Source organism: Hypanus sabinus, chromosome 18 (assembly GCF_030144855.1).
Source record: "Hypanus sabinus isolate sHypSab1 chromosome 18, sHypSab1.hap1, whole genome shotgun sequence".
Lineage (NCBI taxonomy): Eukaryota > Metazoa > Chordata > Chondrichthyes > Myliobatiformes > Dasyatidae > Hypanus > Hypanus sabinus.
Genome location: NC_082723.1, coordinates 13840179 through 13855732, shown reverse-complemented (window position 1 = coordinate 13855732; position 15554 = coordinate 13840179). Strand labels below are relative to the sequence as shown.

Here is a 15554-nt window from a genome sequence, read left to right as displayed (position 1 = left end):
TTGCCCATAGTCATGAGAATTCATAAGCTGACTTTAACTCCATAGGATACTTGTGCTTTGCATGTCTACTATTTTAGTAATCATCAAATTCAAAGTTCAAAATACATATGCTGTGTACAAACCTAAGGTTAATCTTCCCATAGACCACTACAAAACAAAGAAACACCTTGGAACCCATTCAAAGAAAACCCAATCTGCAAAATAAGAACAAATCATGCAAATGCCAAAAAACGAGAGAAACACAGAATACTAAATATCAAACCACAGAGACATTGAAGCAGTCAAGGAATGCTCACTTTAGTTCAGTTCATTTGGCACTGTACCATTCATTGACTGCAGGCCACAGAGACGGTCCACTCAAAAGTTGCACCAAATAGCAATAAAAAAAAGAAATAACCAGAAGCTAGAAACACATCATAACACGAACTATAGAGTTCAATCCACAAAATGCATCAATTAAACCTTGCCCAAACACATGGCATAAGTAATGTGGCAAAGAAAAAGCATAGTGATCTCTTGATGTCTGCATGATACTTTTGATTGCACAGTATCGTGCCCGGATGATTAGTTTTTAATTCCTGCAAAGTCTACATCAATCCTGCATGATTGGCAGCCTTAAGAGAAATATTACATCCAGGTACTCCATTCATTGTGTTTTTGTTTTCCCATTTGGTAGTGATTAAGTGGCTCGTGCTTTGGGCACTGAAATCATGATTACATTTTTGTATCTCGATGTGGGGTGATCATTGGAGTAGATTTTATTTATCCTACTATGGAAACAAGTTGCTCCCAGTTAAACTGGAACAAAGATTTTCCACAAGACCATAAGATAAAGGAGCAGAATTAGGCCAATTGGCCTATGGAGTCTGCTGTACAATTGGCCCATTGAGTGTGATACACATGACCTTAGTATCTCTGCTGAACTGGAAAATGCAGAAGTGATGGTAGAGGCAATTATGACAGGGCCATTCAGGATGCTCTTAGGCACATGAATGTCCAGAAATGGAAGGATATAAACATTATGTAGGCAGAAGATATTAGTTTAGTTGGACATTTAATTTTTAATTTAATTAGTTCAACATGACATTGTTGGACTATTCTATGTTCTGTCTCATCCATGATATCCACAGCTTGCAGAAGTTATCTGTTGTAGTACTTTGGGTCTGTAGAATGAATTGAAATAATGTCATGGATCCTATTATTACATTCCTCATTCAGAGCCAATTGCCCTCAGTTTGCACTTACCAGGAACAGATGTAAGCAGTTTATTGAGCTGGCTGGTCCTGCAGAGTCCAGGAGGAGTGTCTGGAGAGTAATGGGGAATTTAGCAGTCTTTTGCAGAAGCTTTACCCTCAGAATGACTCCACAGCCTTTGCCAACTGTAAAATTTAAATCAATTTTATCTTTTTTTAAAATCTGCATGGTTTTTGGGGACCTTAAAGCTATTAAACGAAGTTGTTAAAAAAAATTACACGCAGAAGCACAACAAATCAAAGCGAAAAATATTTTACTTAGCGAAAAATACATAACTTACTGTCTACTAAACCCTGAACCTATACCCCATGATCCTCACTGAAATCAGTGGGTACTTAAATCCTGCAAGGATCAGTTGGATGAATCCACAGAACACTGAGGTATACCAGCCAATCTGGGCAGTCACTAGATAATCCAGTGGTCAAGCAACATGCCAGATATGGTCTTTTAAATTCTATGTTTCAGTGTGGTTCCAAATGAAATCTTGGGTATAAAATCTTTGTGATTCTGTCAATTTCAAGTTTTGGAGCAGTATTGTCTACATAGTTCTCTGAGAGCCTCTGGTGGTGGAAGGGTGATATTTTTACTGTCATAAAAAGAGAAAATCTGCAGATGCTGGAAACCTAAGCAACACACACACCATGCTGGAGGAGCTCAGCAGGCCAGGCAGCATCTATGGAAAAGAATACAGCCAATTGTACTCTTTTCCGTAGATGCTGCCTGGCCTGTTGGTTTCCTCCCAACATTTTGTGTGTGTTGCTTGATGTTGGTACTGGTTTATTATTGTCAGAAACCAAGGTACAGTGAAAAGATTGTCATGCATACTGTTCATACAGATCATATCATTACACAGTGGATTCAGCTAGATGAAGTAAAATAGTAACAATGCAGAATAAAGTGTAAAAATTACTGAAAAAGTGCAGTGAAGGTAAACAACAAAGTGTAAAATCATAACAAGTTAGATTGTGAAGCCACAAATTCATCTTATCATAGAAAAGGTCAGTTCACGTGTCTGAAACTGTAGGATAGAAGCTGTCCTCGAGTCTGGTAGCATGTGCTTTCAGGATTTTGTATCTTCTGCCTGATGGGAGAGGGGAGAAGAGAGAATATCTGAGGGAGGTGGGGTCTTTGATATGTTGGCTGCTTTACTGAGGAAGTGAGAAGTATAGGCAGAGTCCAATGAGGGGAGGCTGGTTCCTGTGATGCGCTGAGCTACGTTCACAACTCTTTGCAGTTTCTTGTCATACGCAGAGTAGTTGCCATACCAAACCATCATGCATCCAGACAGAATGCAACATTATAAACTAAAGCCATACAAAATAGAACAACGCACACTTGAATGAAGAACTAGATACATTATGGTTCAGTTCTATGGTAATCTCATTTCATGAGAGCATTTTGATGGCATTTTAATTAGATTATTAAAGCTGTGTTTTATTAGTTTAGATAGGCAGAGAAAGAGATGCATCAGGCATCCATGTAAGCAGAAGAGGAAGTGTATTTGTAGAACAATTGACAAAGTGTGGCTTGATGCTCAATACAGAAAGCACCATTCTACATTGGAGATAATATAAAAAGAATGTGAGTGATAATATCATCTGGAGTATCTGTCTGATACCATTAGTGTGTTAGCACTGACCCTAGCACTTAATTTAACGTTTCTATTCTGACGTTTCCTTGAGCCAAACCAAAGAGGTAAATGTAAAATTGAAATTTCCACCTGTACTAGTCTCAGGTACTGCACTAACTGTACAATCCTTAATTTGGCCAATGCAATATTTTTCTGCTCTGTTAAGGAACCAGGGGAAAATCAAAAGAACTATTTAGGAGATTACAAGGACAATCGATACAAGTCATAAAGTAACTCAACTTTAGGTTTTAAAATTTGTTGGAATTTAAGAACAGGAGTGTTACAGAGAAAACCCACTGAAGTTGGGGAATGTGGTGCAACTTTTATAGAAAACCAAAATAACAAAATACCCAATATAAGAAGAATTCATTAGAGTCGACAAAGAGGATCTTTGCTCATCACAATAGCTAATTCCAGGGGAGTGTATTTTTATCATCAATATATTCTTGTACCTCTAACTAATACTAGGTATTTATGCACTTTAAAGGATCATCAGACGATCTTGAGAGCATGGGCTGTGAAGGATTTTGCCCCAAATTGCCCCCTTTATGTTCAGATACTGAAACCTGAAAATAAATTTCATGTCAAGTTTGCAGGTGAGTTGAATTTTCATTCTCTGTATTTTCCCACGCTCCTAGTTGGTACAGAATACTACAGAAGACATCGCACATCCCTCTATTGCACTTGACTTTTTGCAAGGTTTATAACTCAAAAATGAAAAATTACTGAAAATCAACAATATATGTGAAATGTAGTTATGGTATAGGCTTGCTGACTTTGAGGGATTGTAGGTTAACCCTTTGAAAGATGCTAACTGCAATGCTGCAATGTAAAGTAATAGTTTACTCTGAAAACTGTTTGCTGTTGCTTGGCTATGCAATCATATGCTTAACTCAGGTACTTTTAATCCACCCTTCTCTTATTCCAATTTTGAATAGCATCTAACAATGGGAAGGCTTTGATCGATGACAGCTGTTCCCAGCCTGGGGTCCACAGACCCCTCTTAATGGTAGGGGTCCATGACATGAAAAGGACTTGGGAGCACCTGGTCTATGATGTGGCCAATATGCAGTCTTGGCTTCCTAACTCCCAGTATGGAATTGCACTATTTCTTTCATTTGTGTTGCTCCAATCTAGAGTGTTACCAATTTAGTAAATATATCACAAATATTGATATTGATTTATTATTATCACATTTACCAAGATACAGTGAAAAGTATTGCATTCTGTTCATACAGAATAAGATAAAACAGTTACAATGCAGAGTAAAGAATTAAAGTTACTAAAAAGTGCAGTGTAGATAAATGATAAAATGCTTGCTCCTAACGAGGTAGATTGTGAGGCCTAGAGTCCATCTTTCCATATAAGAGGTTCGTTGAAGTATTAGCGGGATATTTTCTTTGATTGACATTTCTGTTGAAACTGACCACAGAAAAAACAAATACTGCAGATGCTAGAAATCTCAAATATGCCGTGAAAATGCTGGAAATACTTAGCACACCGCGCATCAGTGACCAGTCCTGATTAAGTGTCATTAAGATTAAACTTCAATTCTCTTTTCCTATTGATTCTCCCCAATCTGCTGAAAATTTTGAGATTTTTTCTGTTTTCAGTTTAAATCTGATAGTATACAGTATCTGATTCAAACATTTAACAGCTCGATTTCCTCACATTAAAAATACAAATACAAAATTGGCTTTTCTGTATCCACATCATTTTTCAAATTTGTTTTTCTTTGTAGATCATGTAGTTTGTGAAGAGGAGTTTAAATATGCCATGTTAGCCTTGAACTGCATCTGCCCTTCCACCTCTACTCTCATCACGCTATTGGTTCATACATCCAGGGGACAGTAAGTCAAAATTTTGCACATCTTCCATTGAAAATTTTTAATCTGCCCGGATCATCAATAAGTATGTTTTAATCTATTTACACTGATTTGTGCGTGGATTCATATTGAATTAATGATCACCTAGATCTAAGTGCTGCCTTCTGTTGACAGTAGGTAATTGAAAAATGATTTAAAACTTCTGCCCCCAGTTCTGTGGACCCTTTCTCCATCTGATTTGCTGATTCTATGGAAGTTCATCCTACCATGTAGTTTGTACATATTTTTGAACCAAGTTTTCTTATTTAAATTATATATTGTCTGTATGGAGCTCTCTATCATAAACAACCTGGCACCCTTGTTTGTTATAATATAACTTGCCTGCATTTAATTGACTTAAATTATTATTTTTAATACAGTGTTGGAACTTTTGCAGAACATTAAGTCATGGTACAGTATGTTGTGAAATTGAATGTAGAATGATTGTAAGGGGATTGCAAATTTTTAAAAGTGATGCTTTTTTATCTAAGCTGCAACATATAGAGTTTTTTATTCATTCCATGACAGTGTCTGGAATTAAAAGTCACTCATTCAAAGAAAATTTGAAGTATTGAGTGAGAGAGAGACATTGTTGCAGGGTCAAAGCCATTTGAAAAGAACAATTCTTATCAGGAGTGCGCCAATAAAAAGAAGGGATGTGTAAGTCGTGGGAGGGTTTGGTTCAATAGGCTTCGATGAGAACAGGCTTGGGCAAGCACAAGCAGAAATATAGAGCTAGTCCACTGAGAATGGTTCCAGCAATAGTGTTATGTTCTTTGTGTGAGATATTGGAACTCTGAGAGAACTCCAGTCTTCTTGATAACTATATCTGTACAAAGTGCATCGAGCTGCAGCTCATTAAAGATGGTGTTAAGGAAATGGAATTGCAGATTAATGACCTTTGGCTTAAACAGGAGAAAAAGGAGGTGATAGATAGGAACTGCAGGGAAGTACCCCTAAGTTGCAGTAAGCAGGTACCTGGGTGCATGTCAGGAGAGGGAAAGGGAATAGGCAGCCAGTGCAGAGTATGCCTGTGGCTGTTCCCCTCAATAATAAGTACACTGCTTTGGATGCAGTTGGAAGTAAGGAGTGATCTGCCTAATAGGGAAAAGCCACAGCCGTCGGGACTCTGGCGCTGAATCTGGTTCTGTGGCTCAGAACGAGGAGGGGTTGGAGAAGAGCAGTAGTAGGGGATAGTTTGAGGTGCAGACAGGTAATTCTGTGGATGTCAAAGAGACACCCAGATGGTATTTTGCATCCCATGTTCCAGGGGCAGGGATGTCTTGGATCTGGTCCACAGAATTCTAAAGGGGGATTGTGAGCAGTTTGAAGTTTGGGTACATATTAGTACCAGTGACATAAATAAAAAAATGGGAGGAGGTCCTGAAGAGAAAATATAGGTAGGTAGGTAGAAAGCTGAAAAGCAGGACTTCTAGGGTAGTAAATTCTGAATTGCTGCCTATGCCATGTGCCAGTGAGAGTAACAATAGGATGATTTGGCAGATGAATGCGTGACTGAGGAATTGTTGCAGGGGAGAGGGTTTTTAGAATTCTGGATCATTAGGATCTCTTCTGAGAGAGGCATGACCAATACAAAAGGGACAGGTTACACCTGAACCTGAGGGGGACCAATATCTTTGCGGGTAGGTTTCCTGGAACTGTTGGGGATGGGAAGTGGAGTAAAAGGGCTGAGTGTAGGGCAGTAGTTATACAAGTAGGTGCATTGTATAGTGAGATAGTGAGGAAAAGCAACATTGTAGTCTACAGGATCAGTTGAAGTGTAGCATGGGGGCAAAGTTGAAAAGCATGATGAATACAGGATTAAAGGTGTTATATTTGAAGGAACACAGTATATGGAATAAGGTAGATGATCTTGTGGTTAGAGATTGGCAAGTATGGTGTTCTGGGCATCACTGGGTTGTGACTGAAAGAAGTTTATGATTTGAAGCTTAACATCCAAGGATACATATTGTATTAAAAAGACAGGCAGGGAGGTAAAGGGAGTGGCATGGCTATATTGGTAAATAATGAAATCAAATCCTTAGGCAGAAATGACATTAAAAGATGTAAAATCCTTGTGGGAAGAGTTAAGAAACCGCAAGAGTAAAATGATCCTGATAGGAGTTATATATAATCTTCCAAAAAGTAGCCAGGATGTTAGAAACAAATTACAACAGGATTTTACAAAGGCAATGTTATGATAGTCATGGGGGATTTCAATACACAGGTAGATTGGGAAAATTGGGTTGGTGCTGGATCCCATGAGAGAGACTTTGTAGAATGCCCACAATATGGCTTTTTAAAGCAGCATGTGATTGAGTTCAATAGGGGAAAGGAATTTCTGGATTTAGTGTTGTGTAATGAACCAAATCTAATTAGGAAGCTTAAGGTAAAGGGACCCTCAGGAGTCAGTGATCATAAATGATAGAATTCACCCTGCAGTTTGAGAGGGAGAAAATACAGTCAGGTGTATCTGTATTATAATGAAGTAAAGGGAATTACAGAGGCATGACAGAGGAGTTTGCCAAAGTTGATTGGAAGGGGACACTATCAGGGCTGATGGTTGAACAACAATGGCTGGAATTTCTGAGGGCAGGATAGATGCATACAAAGATGAAGAAGTATTCTAAAGGGAGGAAGCAACCATAGATGACAAGGGAAGGGAAAGACAGCATGAGCGCAAAAGAGGGAACATATAATATAGAAAAAAAAATAATGGGAAGCTTTTAAAAGCCAACAGAAGACATCTAAAAAAAGACATAAGGAGAAAAAAGATGACTATGAAGATAAGCTAGCAAAAAGGATACCAAAAGTTTTTATAAAGAGTAAAAGAGATGCATAAGTGGATATCAGACCACTGGAAATGATACTGGAGAGGTAGCAATGGGGTACAGAAACCGGTGGACCAACTTAAGTAGTAGTTTGAGCCAGTTTTCACTGTGAATTACACTAGCAGTATGCCAGAAATTCAAGCATGTTAGTGAGCAGAGTGTAGTTGCTATTACTAAGGAGAAGGTGCTTAGGAAGCTGAAAGGACTACAAATGGACTACACCCCAGGATTCTGAAAGAGGTACCTGAAGAGATTGTCACAACTTTTCAAGAATTGTTTGATTCTATAATGGTTTCAGAAGATTGGAAAGTTTCAAATGTCATGCCACTCTTTAAGAAGGGTGAGAGGCAGAAGGAAGGAAATTATATGCCAGTTTGTCTGATTTCCATCATTGTAAGATGTTGGAATCCATTATTAAGCATGAGCTTTTAGGGTACTTGGAGGTGCATGATAAAGTAGGCCAAAGTCAGTATGGTTTCCTTTGGAGGAAATTGTGCTTCACAAATGTTTTGGAATCCTTTGAGGAAGTAAAAGGCAGGATGGATGAAGGAGAGTCAATGGATGTTATTTACTTGAAGTTTTAGAAGGCCTTTGACAAGATGCTGCACAGGAGGCGGCTTAACAAGATAAATGCCCATGTTATCACAGGAAAGATATTAGGATGGATAGAAGATTGGTTGGCAGGAGACAAAGAGCGGGAATGAAGGGGGCCTTCTTGGTTGGCTCTCGTTGACCAGTGGTGTTTCGCAAAGATCAGTGTTAAGGCCGCTTCTTTCCCTGTTATATGTCAATGATTTAGATGACGGAGTTGATGGCTTTGTGGTCAAGTTTGCAGGTGATACAAAGAGAGGTGAAGGGGAAGGTAATGCTTAGGAAGCAGGAAATCTGCCGAAGAGCAGAAAGATTGGGAGAATGAATAAAGAAGTGGCAGATTGAATATAGTGTCGGGAAGTGTATGGTCATGCACTTCGGTTGAAGGAGTAAAGACGAGGACTGGTTTCTAAATGTGGAGAAAATTGATAAATCAGAGATGCAAAGGGACCTGGGAGTCCTTGTGGAGGATTCTCTAAAGGTTAACTTGCAGGTTGAATTGGTGGTCAAAAAGGCAAATGCAATGTTAGCATTAATTTAATGACGACTCTAATATAAGAGCAAGGATGTAATGCTGAGGTTTTGTAAAGCATTGGTCAGACCACACTTGGGGCCCTTTATCTCAGAAAAGATGTGCAGAAAAGAGGGTTCAGAGGAAGTTCACAAGAACGATCCAGGGAAGGAAAGGATTGATATACGAGGAGTGTTTGATAGCTTTGGGTCTGTACTCACTGGAGTTAGGAGACTGAGATGGGGTTCCCATGGAAACCTAGGTAGAGTAGATGTGGAGAGGATGTTTCCTGTAGAGGGTGAGTCGAGGACCAGATTGCAGAGCCTCAAAATAGAGAGATGTCCATTTAGAACAGAGATGAAGAGGAATTTCTTTGACCATGTGGTGGTAAATTTGTGGAATTCATTGCTGCAGACAGCTGTGGAAAACAGAGATTGATATGCTTTTGATTAGTCAACGTGTCAAAGGTTACACGGGGGTTGAGAGGGATAATAAATCCGCCTTGATGGAATAGTGGAGCAGACTCAGTAGGCCACGTGGCCAAATTCTGCTCTAATCAGCAACACCCTCATACCACATGGTAGAACAGTACGGAATATGGAGAATTAGCACATCTACATGTTAGTGTGTTATTCACAAAAGACTGATCCATGATGATGTTGCTAGTTATTACATTGTCAGGAAATTGAAGTGTCATTTAGCATTTAATACAGCAGATGCAGCAAAATAATATTGCTAGCAGTAGAGAATTTTGTTAATTGAAGTGTACAAATATTGTATTTATAATTGAATCCTTGAAACATAGCTCCCAATAAATTTGCTTTTCGGGCTCTATTCCATTCCCATCATTCATTCCATGCAAGCGTGAACAAAGAACACACACATATTTTGTATCGCCAAACTTCATAGTGTATAGAAATGCAGTATCACTGAGAAATACTTAATACCAATCTTAAATCCTCTTGTAGTTAAAGAATAGAAATTGCTAAACTATCTTGTCCTTGAGTTTCACCTTGTTCAGTTTGCATAGACCTCATGAGGCCTACCGATGCTTCACGAGAAACTGAAATCCATTAAAGATTGCATCTCCATGGTTACAGGGAAGGACAACAGTCCCCAGAACAGTGGCAGAGGATGTATGGTCGGTGCTCAGGGAATGAAGTCTATCATATCAAGCTCAGTGACAGCAAATTTTTTGGAGAATACGAAGGGAAGAGTTTCACCTATGCCTCATTTCATGCTCACAAGAAGTAAGTGAAGTTCATGTTCAGATTAACAATTCTTTTTTGGACTAGATGGAACCTTGGGTTTTAAACGTGAGGCTTCCTCTGCTGACCCCAGATTGCGTGAAGCTTTTGTTACTGGACTAATCCAGAAAACATGATCTCACCATTAGTTTCTGCTGGTGATGGAAAACTAAATTTTCTTTAGAAGTGACTATCTTTGTGAATGACCTTGATGCTGTATGCATTCAGATTGACTTTGATGCTGTATCCCTTCAGGCTCCTTGCAACTGAAGAACTTTATTCTTAATTCAAATGCCATTCTTTCAGTTCAGTTCAATGTTCATAATGTGCTCTCCTCTAGACTGAAGAAAACTAATGCCGAACAGGTGACTTATTTGCCAATCCACTCCATTTAGTCTGCAGTGGTAACATTCATTTGTATGTCATTTTAATTCTTCATCCTACTTGCATTGCAAACTCTCTGTCTTACACCTACATACTGTAGGTCCAAGGTTACAGAGAGTAAATACAAGGAAAAGCTGATGGTAATGCTCAGGACATAATGTTGACATTAAGAAATTTGGGTAAGCTACTCTGTTTTTCGCTTTTAGTTTGTTGTTTCAAACTATTCATTTATAATTTTGTTCCATCTGCTGGGTTTTAAACACAACAGTGTCTCGTCTATTCCCAGCCTTTGGCTCTCAGCCCCGCACTTCCCATCCAGTGCAAGCATAGGATTCCCCTCTCCTCTCCATTCCACCAGATTCCACATTAAATCCATCCTAATTTTGTCACCTCAGCAGGGATCCCACAACCACCCACCCCCTTAACATTCCAAAGGATGTACATAGATTATCATGACCTAAGAGTTTTTAAACTTTTAGTCCTGTTAGAGTCATAGAATACTACAATATAGAATGCCCTTCAACTCTTGCCGGAATAGTCCCATCAACCTGCACCTGAACCATAGCACTCCATACCCCTCCCATCCATGTACTTATCCAAATTTCTCTTAAATTTTGAGATCGAACCTGCATCCATCACTTCTGCTGGTAGCTTGTTCCACACTCTTATGATCCTCTGAGTGAAGAAGCTCCCCCTCAGTTTCCCTTTGAACTTTTAACTTTTCAGCCTTAATCCATGATCCCTAGTTCTACTTTACCAAACCAGTGGGAAAAGCCTGCTAGTATTTACCCTATCTATACCCCTCATTTTGCATACCTCTATATTAAATCTCCCTTCCTACAGTGTAGTGAATAAATTTCTAACCTATTCAGACTCTCCCTAGATCTCAAATCATCAAATTGGCCGCATCCTTGTAAATTTCTGCAGCACTTTTTCCTTACTAATGTTCATTCCTTTTATTTTTCTTCATTAGACTTTTGGTTCCCTACTATTAATGAGAAATTATTTGTATCCTCAGAGGACAGAGCAATATGGTTAATTGCATTACCATTCCATTGTGCCTTATTATGCACAATAGAATGGCAAAGCAATTAACCAAAGTAGATTTAAAAAGCTTAATTTAAAAAGACTAATGTTAGTGAAAACAAATGTAGTTGCATGAAGTTAATATAAGGATATACTGTATAAACTAACAAAGGTTCTTATTATAAAGCCAAGAGAAGATAGGCCAAAGCCAGCATCATTTCCTGAAAGGAAAATCCTGCCTGACTAACCTACTGTAATTTTTTGAAGAAATTACAAGCAGGGTAATTACAAGAAGGAGATGTAGATGTGGTGCACTTGGATTTGCCGCACATGAGGCTGCTTAGCAAGATAAGAGCCCATGAAATTACAGGGAAGTTACTAACATGGGTGGAACATTGGCTGATCGGCAGAAAAGAGAGAATGGGAATAAAGGAATTTTAGACTACGTCCGCACTACACTGGCTAAATCCATAACCAAAGCTTTTACTCTTCGTTTTTTACTTTCTGTCCACACTAAAATGGCATTTTCATACCCCGAAACCAGAGCTTTTCAGAAACGCTCTCCAGGGTGGGTATTTTTGAAAACGCTGCTGGGGCAGATCAGTGTGGACGGGGTAACCGGAGACTTCTGAAAATGCTGTCAGACGGTAGCGTGCTATTTCATTGTTTTCTTGAACGCAACCTAACAATTTCAGAAAAACCAGCAACAAGACTGAAGCCAGAAGAGTTAGAAATGGACTCTCCAAATACTTTGACCCATAACTTACTGAATAAATAAGTATACTCACTTTGCCCTGTTTTCTGTCCTTGCTTGCATGAAGGTGGTTTACCTATTTATGCAAGAACTTCTCTGACAATAGATGTGTAACAGCCTAATGTAACATTGTATGGAAATACAAGATAACACTGATGCAGACATGTTTTATACATTTAACAAGGTGCTTTATTAATGCAACAGAGTTAGTCAGTTTTTCAATGTTCGTCGTCAGTCGGGTCAATCTGTCCGTGAACTCCCTGTCGGTTGCCTCCATGCACTTCAGTATTTGTTTTTTTTTTACTTTTAAGTTCTCCTACGCGAGAGCCAACAACTGTCCCATCTTTTTAAATTTTTCTAGTCTGTAACTACACAAACGCACACTTTTACGGCGAGATTCGACACCAAACATGTCACTTGTTTTTGGTAGATATGTCCTGTGCATGCCCAGTAGGAGGAGATTCGCCGAAATCTCTGTTTCGATGTAGGTCGAGATATTTTCAAAAACGCATAGTGTGGACGCTTATCATTTTTACGTGAAACCGGCGTTTTCAAAATTTTCCGGTCTAGTGTGGATGTAACCTTATTCTGGCTGGCTGCCAGTTACCAGAGGAGTTCCACAGGGTTTGGTGTTGGGACTGTTGCTTTTTATGATGTATGTCAGTGATTTGGATTATGGGATTAATGGATTTATAGCTAAATTTGCCGATGATACAAAGATAGGTGGAGGAGCGGGTATTGTTGAGGAAACAGAGAGCTTGTAGAGAGATTTAGATAATTTAGGGTAATGGGCAAAGAAGTGGCAAATGAAATACAATGTTGGAAAGTGTATGATCGTGAACTTTGGTGGAAGAAATAAATGGGTAGACTGTTATTTAGATGGGGAGAGAATTCAATATGCATAGATGCTAAGGGACTTGGAAGTCCTTGTGCAGGATACCTTAAAGGTTAACCTCTAGGTTGAATGGGTGGTGAAAAAGGCAAATGCAATGTTGGCATTCATTTCTGGAGGTATAGAATATAAGAGCAGGGATGTGATGTTGAGGGTCTATAAGGTACTCATGAGACCACACTTGGAGTATTGTGTGCAGTTTTGGGCTCCTTATTTTAGAAAGGATATACTGACATTAGAGAGGGTTCAGAGAAGATTCATGAGTATAAGGAACGTCTGGCAGCTCTTGGGCTGTATTCCCTGGAGTTCAGGAGAATGAGGGTGGAATCTCATAGAAACATTCTGAATGTTAAAAGACCTGAACAGATTAGATGTGGCAAAGTTATTTCCCATGGTGGGGGGGGGGGGTGGGGGGGAGGTCCAGGACAAGAGGGTACAACTTTAAGATTGAAGGGCATCCATTTAGAACAAAGATGCGGAGAAATTACCTTAGTCAGAGCAGCTGTGGAGGCCAAGTCATTGGGTGCACTTAAGGCAGAGATAGATAGGTTCTTGATTAGCCAGGGCATCAAAGGGTATGAGGAGAAGGCAGGGGAGTAGGGTTGACTGGAAGAATTGGATCAGCCCATGATTGAATGGCGGAACAGATTCGATGGGCTGAATGGTCTACCTCTGCTCCTATACGTTATGGTCTTATGTGGTTTTTTTTTAATGGTCTCTCTAAATCTGTGTCTTTGTTGATTTTTAACTATTTTTAAACTGTTCACAATCCTCAGTCTTGCTACTTTTCTGTCAACTTTATATTTCTCCTGTTTGGACCCAGCGCTACTCTTTTGTTGGATGTGGTTAAGTGTCTTTAATCCAAAATGTCAACGCTGTTTGTTGCCTCACTAATACTGTCTGACCTGCTGTTCACTTCTAACATTCTCTACTCTAGCTTACCATGCTGAATGAATTCTGGCTGACAACATGGGGCCAAGTTTATTCACAAGTTCAGGACAACTGAAAAAATGCATTAAAAGCTAGACCAGGGGTCAGCAACCCTTTTGCCTCTGTGGGCCAGATCATGTATTAATGAGTGGACAGTGAGCCAGATACCTGCCATAAAAAACTTGAAATATGGGAATTATCCATTTAAATACATCTAGTTATGTATTGCCTCAAATTAATGAGTAACGCATGCTAGAAAATCATTTGTGCTTAAGATTGCCTGCCCCTGAGCTGGACTATCAGTGACAGTCACAACATGATGATAATTTTGCTCGAATGTGATCAAAAGCTGCTCTACAAACAAACAGACACTAGTTTGTAAATATTCTTCCTGCAGGTACTTAATACCTGTTCTAGTGAGCATGGCCTCTCAAGAGTACAAAACAGGCAACCTGTAATTTAACCCATTGTCCATTATGTGCCATGTCGTACGACATGCGCAACTGTGATCTCCCATCTGTCTTTAATCTGAGAAGTTCTAATTAGCTCTTCAACACTTTTGAGTCTTCATCCCTTGATGTAGCTCATGAACGTTATCTGCTGTCGACTGTCAATTTTCTTCCATCAGTTTTTCCCATCATTGCAAGCTGTTGAAGTTTCTCTTTCTTCAGCATATGTCCCAGAAATTCCAATTGCCATTTCCTGATTAATGATATCAGATCTCTTCTTATAACAGTTTAACAAATAACTACCTGATTCAGGAAAGGAGTGACAATATGTAGAAATACCTCTGTTATGTTGTGGGAAATGACAGAGTGGAATGAATCAGGCCAGGACATATGAAAACTTGGTGTTCATGTTTTTATAGTTTTAAGGTAATTAGAGGAAAGTTGGGGGGGGTGTCAGACTTAAGACTTTTTAGACAGTGAGTGGTAGGTGCATTAAACTCGCTGCCAGAGGTCATGGTAGAGCCAGAAATATTAGGGGTGTTTAAGAGACTCTCAGATAGGCGGATGGATGAAAGAAAAATGGAGGACTGTGTGGGAGAAAAGGATTAGATTGTTCTTAGAATAGATTAAAACATTGTAGCCAAAGAAACAGTACTGTGCCTTATGTTCTATGTTGAGTGTCCTGTCGGGGTGCAAATCGAAGAAAACTGTCTCATTTCATAATAAGCTGTTGCCAGTGTAAACATTAAATAATGTATCAGGATTTCAGCACCACAATCGTTGATCAGTCGGGAATCTCTGAGTTTTTGATGCCTTGTAACTGTGTGCTGCAGTACGATGAATATTGCTGGTGCTTGTTTTCAGTATATGTTTAAAGATTGACCTTTGGATTCTGCAGTGTGGCATCTAAATTCTAATCAGATTCAGAATGTATTTAAATAGATGTTTTAAGTTTTATGTATTCAGACTCTACACTGCAGAGTAGTAGCCTCTTCACTAGAAGAACTTCCCAAATTATTTGTGCATTAACAAGATCTTATCATTAGCATTACAGGCTTTGCTTATGGACATCAATCTCTATTACCAGCCCTGCTTCAAGCTTCTTGCATTTAACAGAAGCAGTGTTCTGCACAGTTGCATGTACAGCAGTAAAAATAACTATGAGGTTGAGAAAAAGGCAGTCAGAGCAG

General features: G+C 39.1%; 1 protein-coding gene across 1 annotated transcript in view; it reads left to right on the top strand.

Annotated features, from left to right (window-relative positions):
* The window catches only part of kcnt1b (potassium sodium-activated channel subfamily T member 1b), a 488428-nt gene that overhangs the window by 351694 nt on the left and 121180 nt on the right, over window positions 1-15554 (top strand). Inside the window, exons 15-17 of the mRNA XM_059993689.1 lie at window positions 3372-3480; window positions 4626-4734; window positions 9783-9932. Coding sequence (XP_059849672.1) covers window positions 3372-3480; window positions 4626-4734; window positions 9783-9932 — 368 coding nt within the window. The remainder of the gene's footprint in view (window positions 1-3371; window positions 3481-4625; window positions 4735-9782; window positions 9933-15554) is intronic.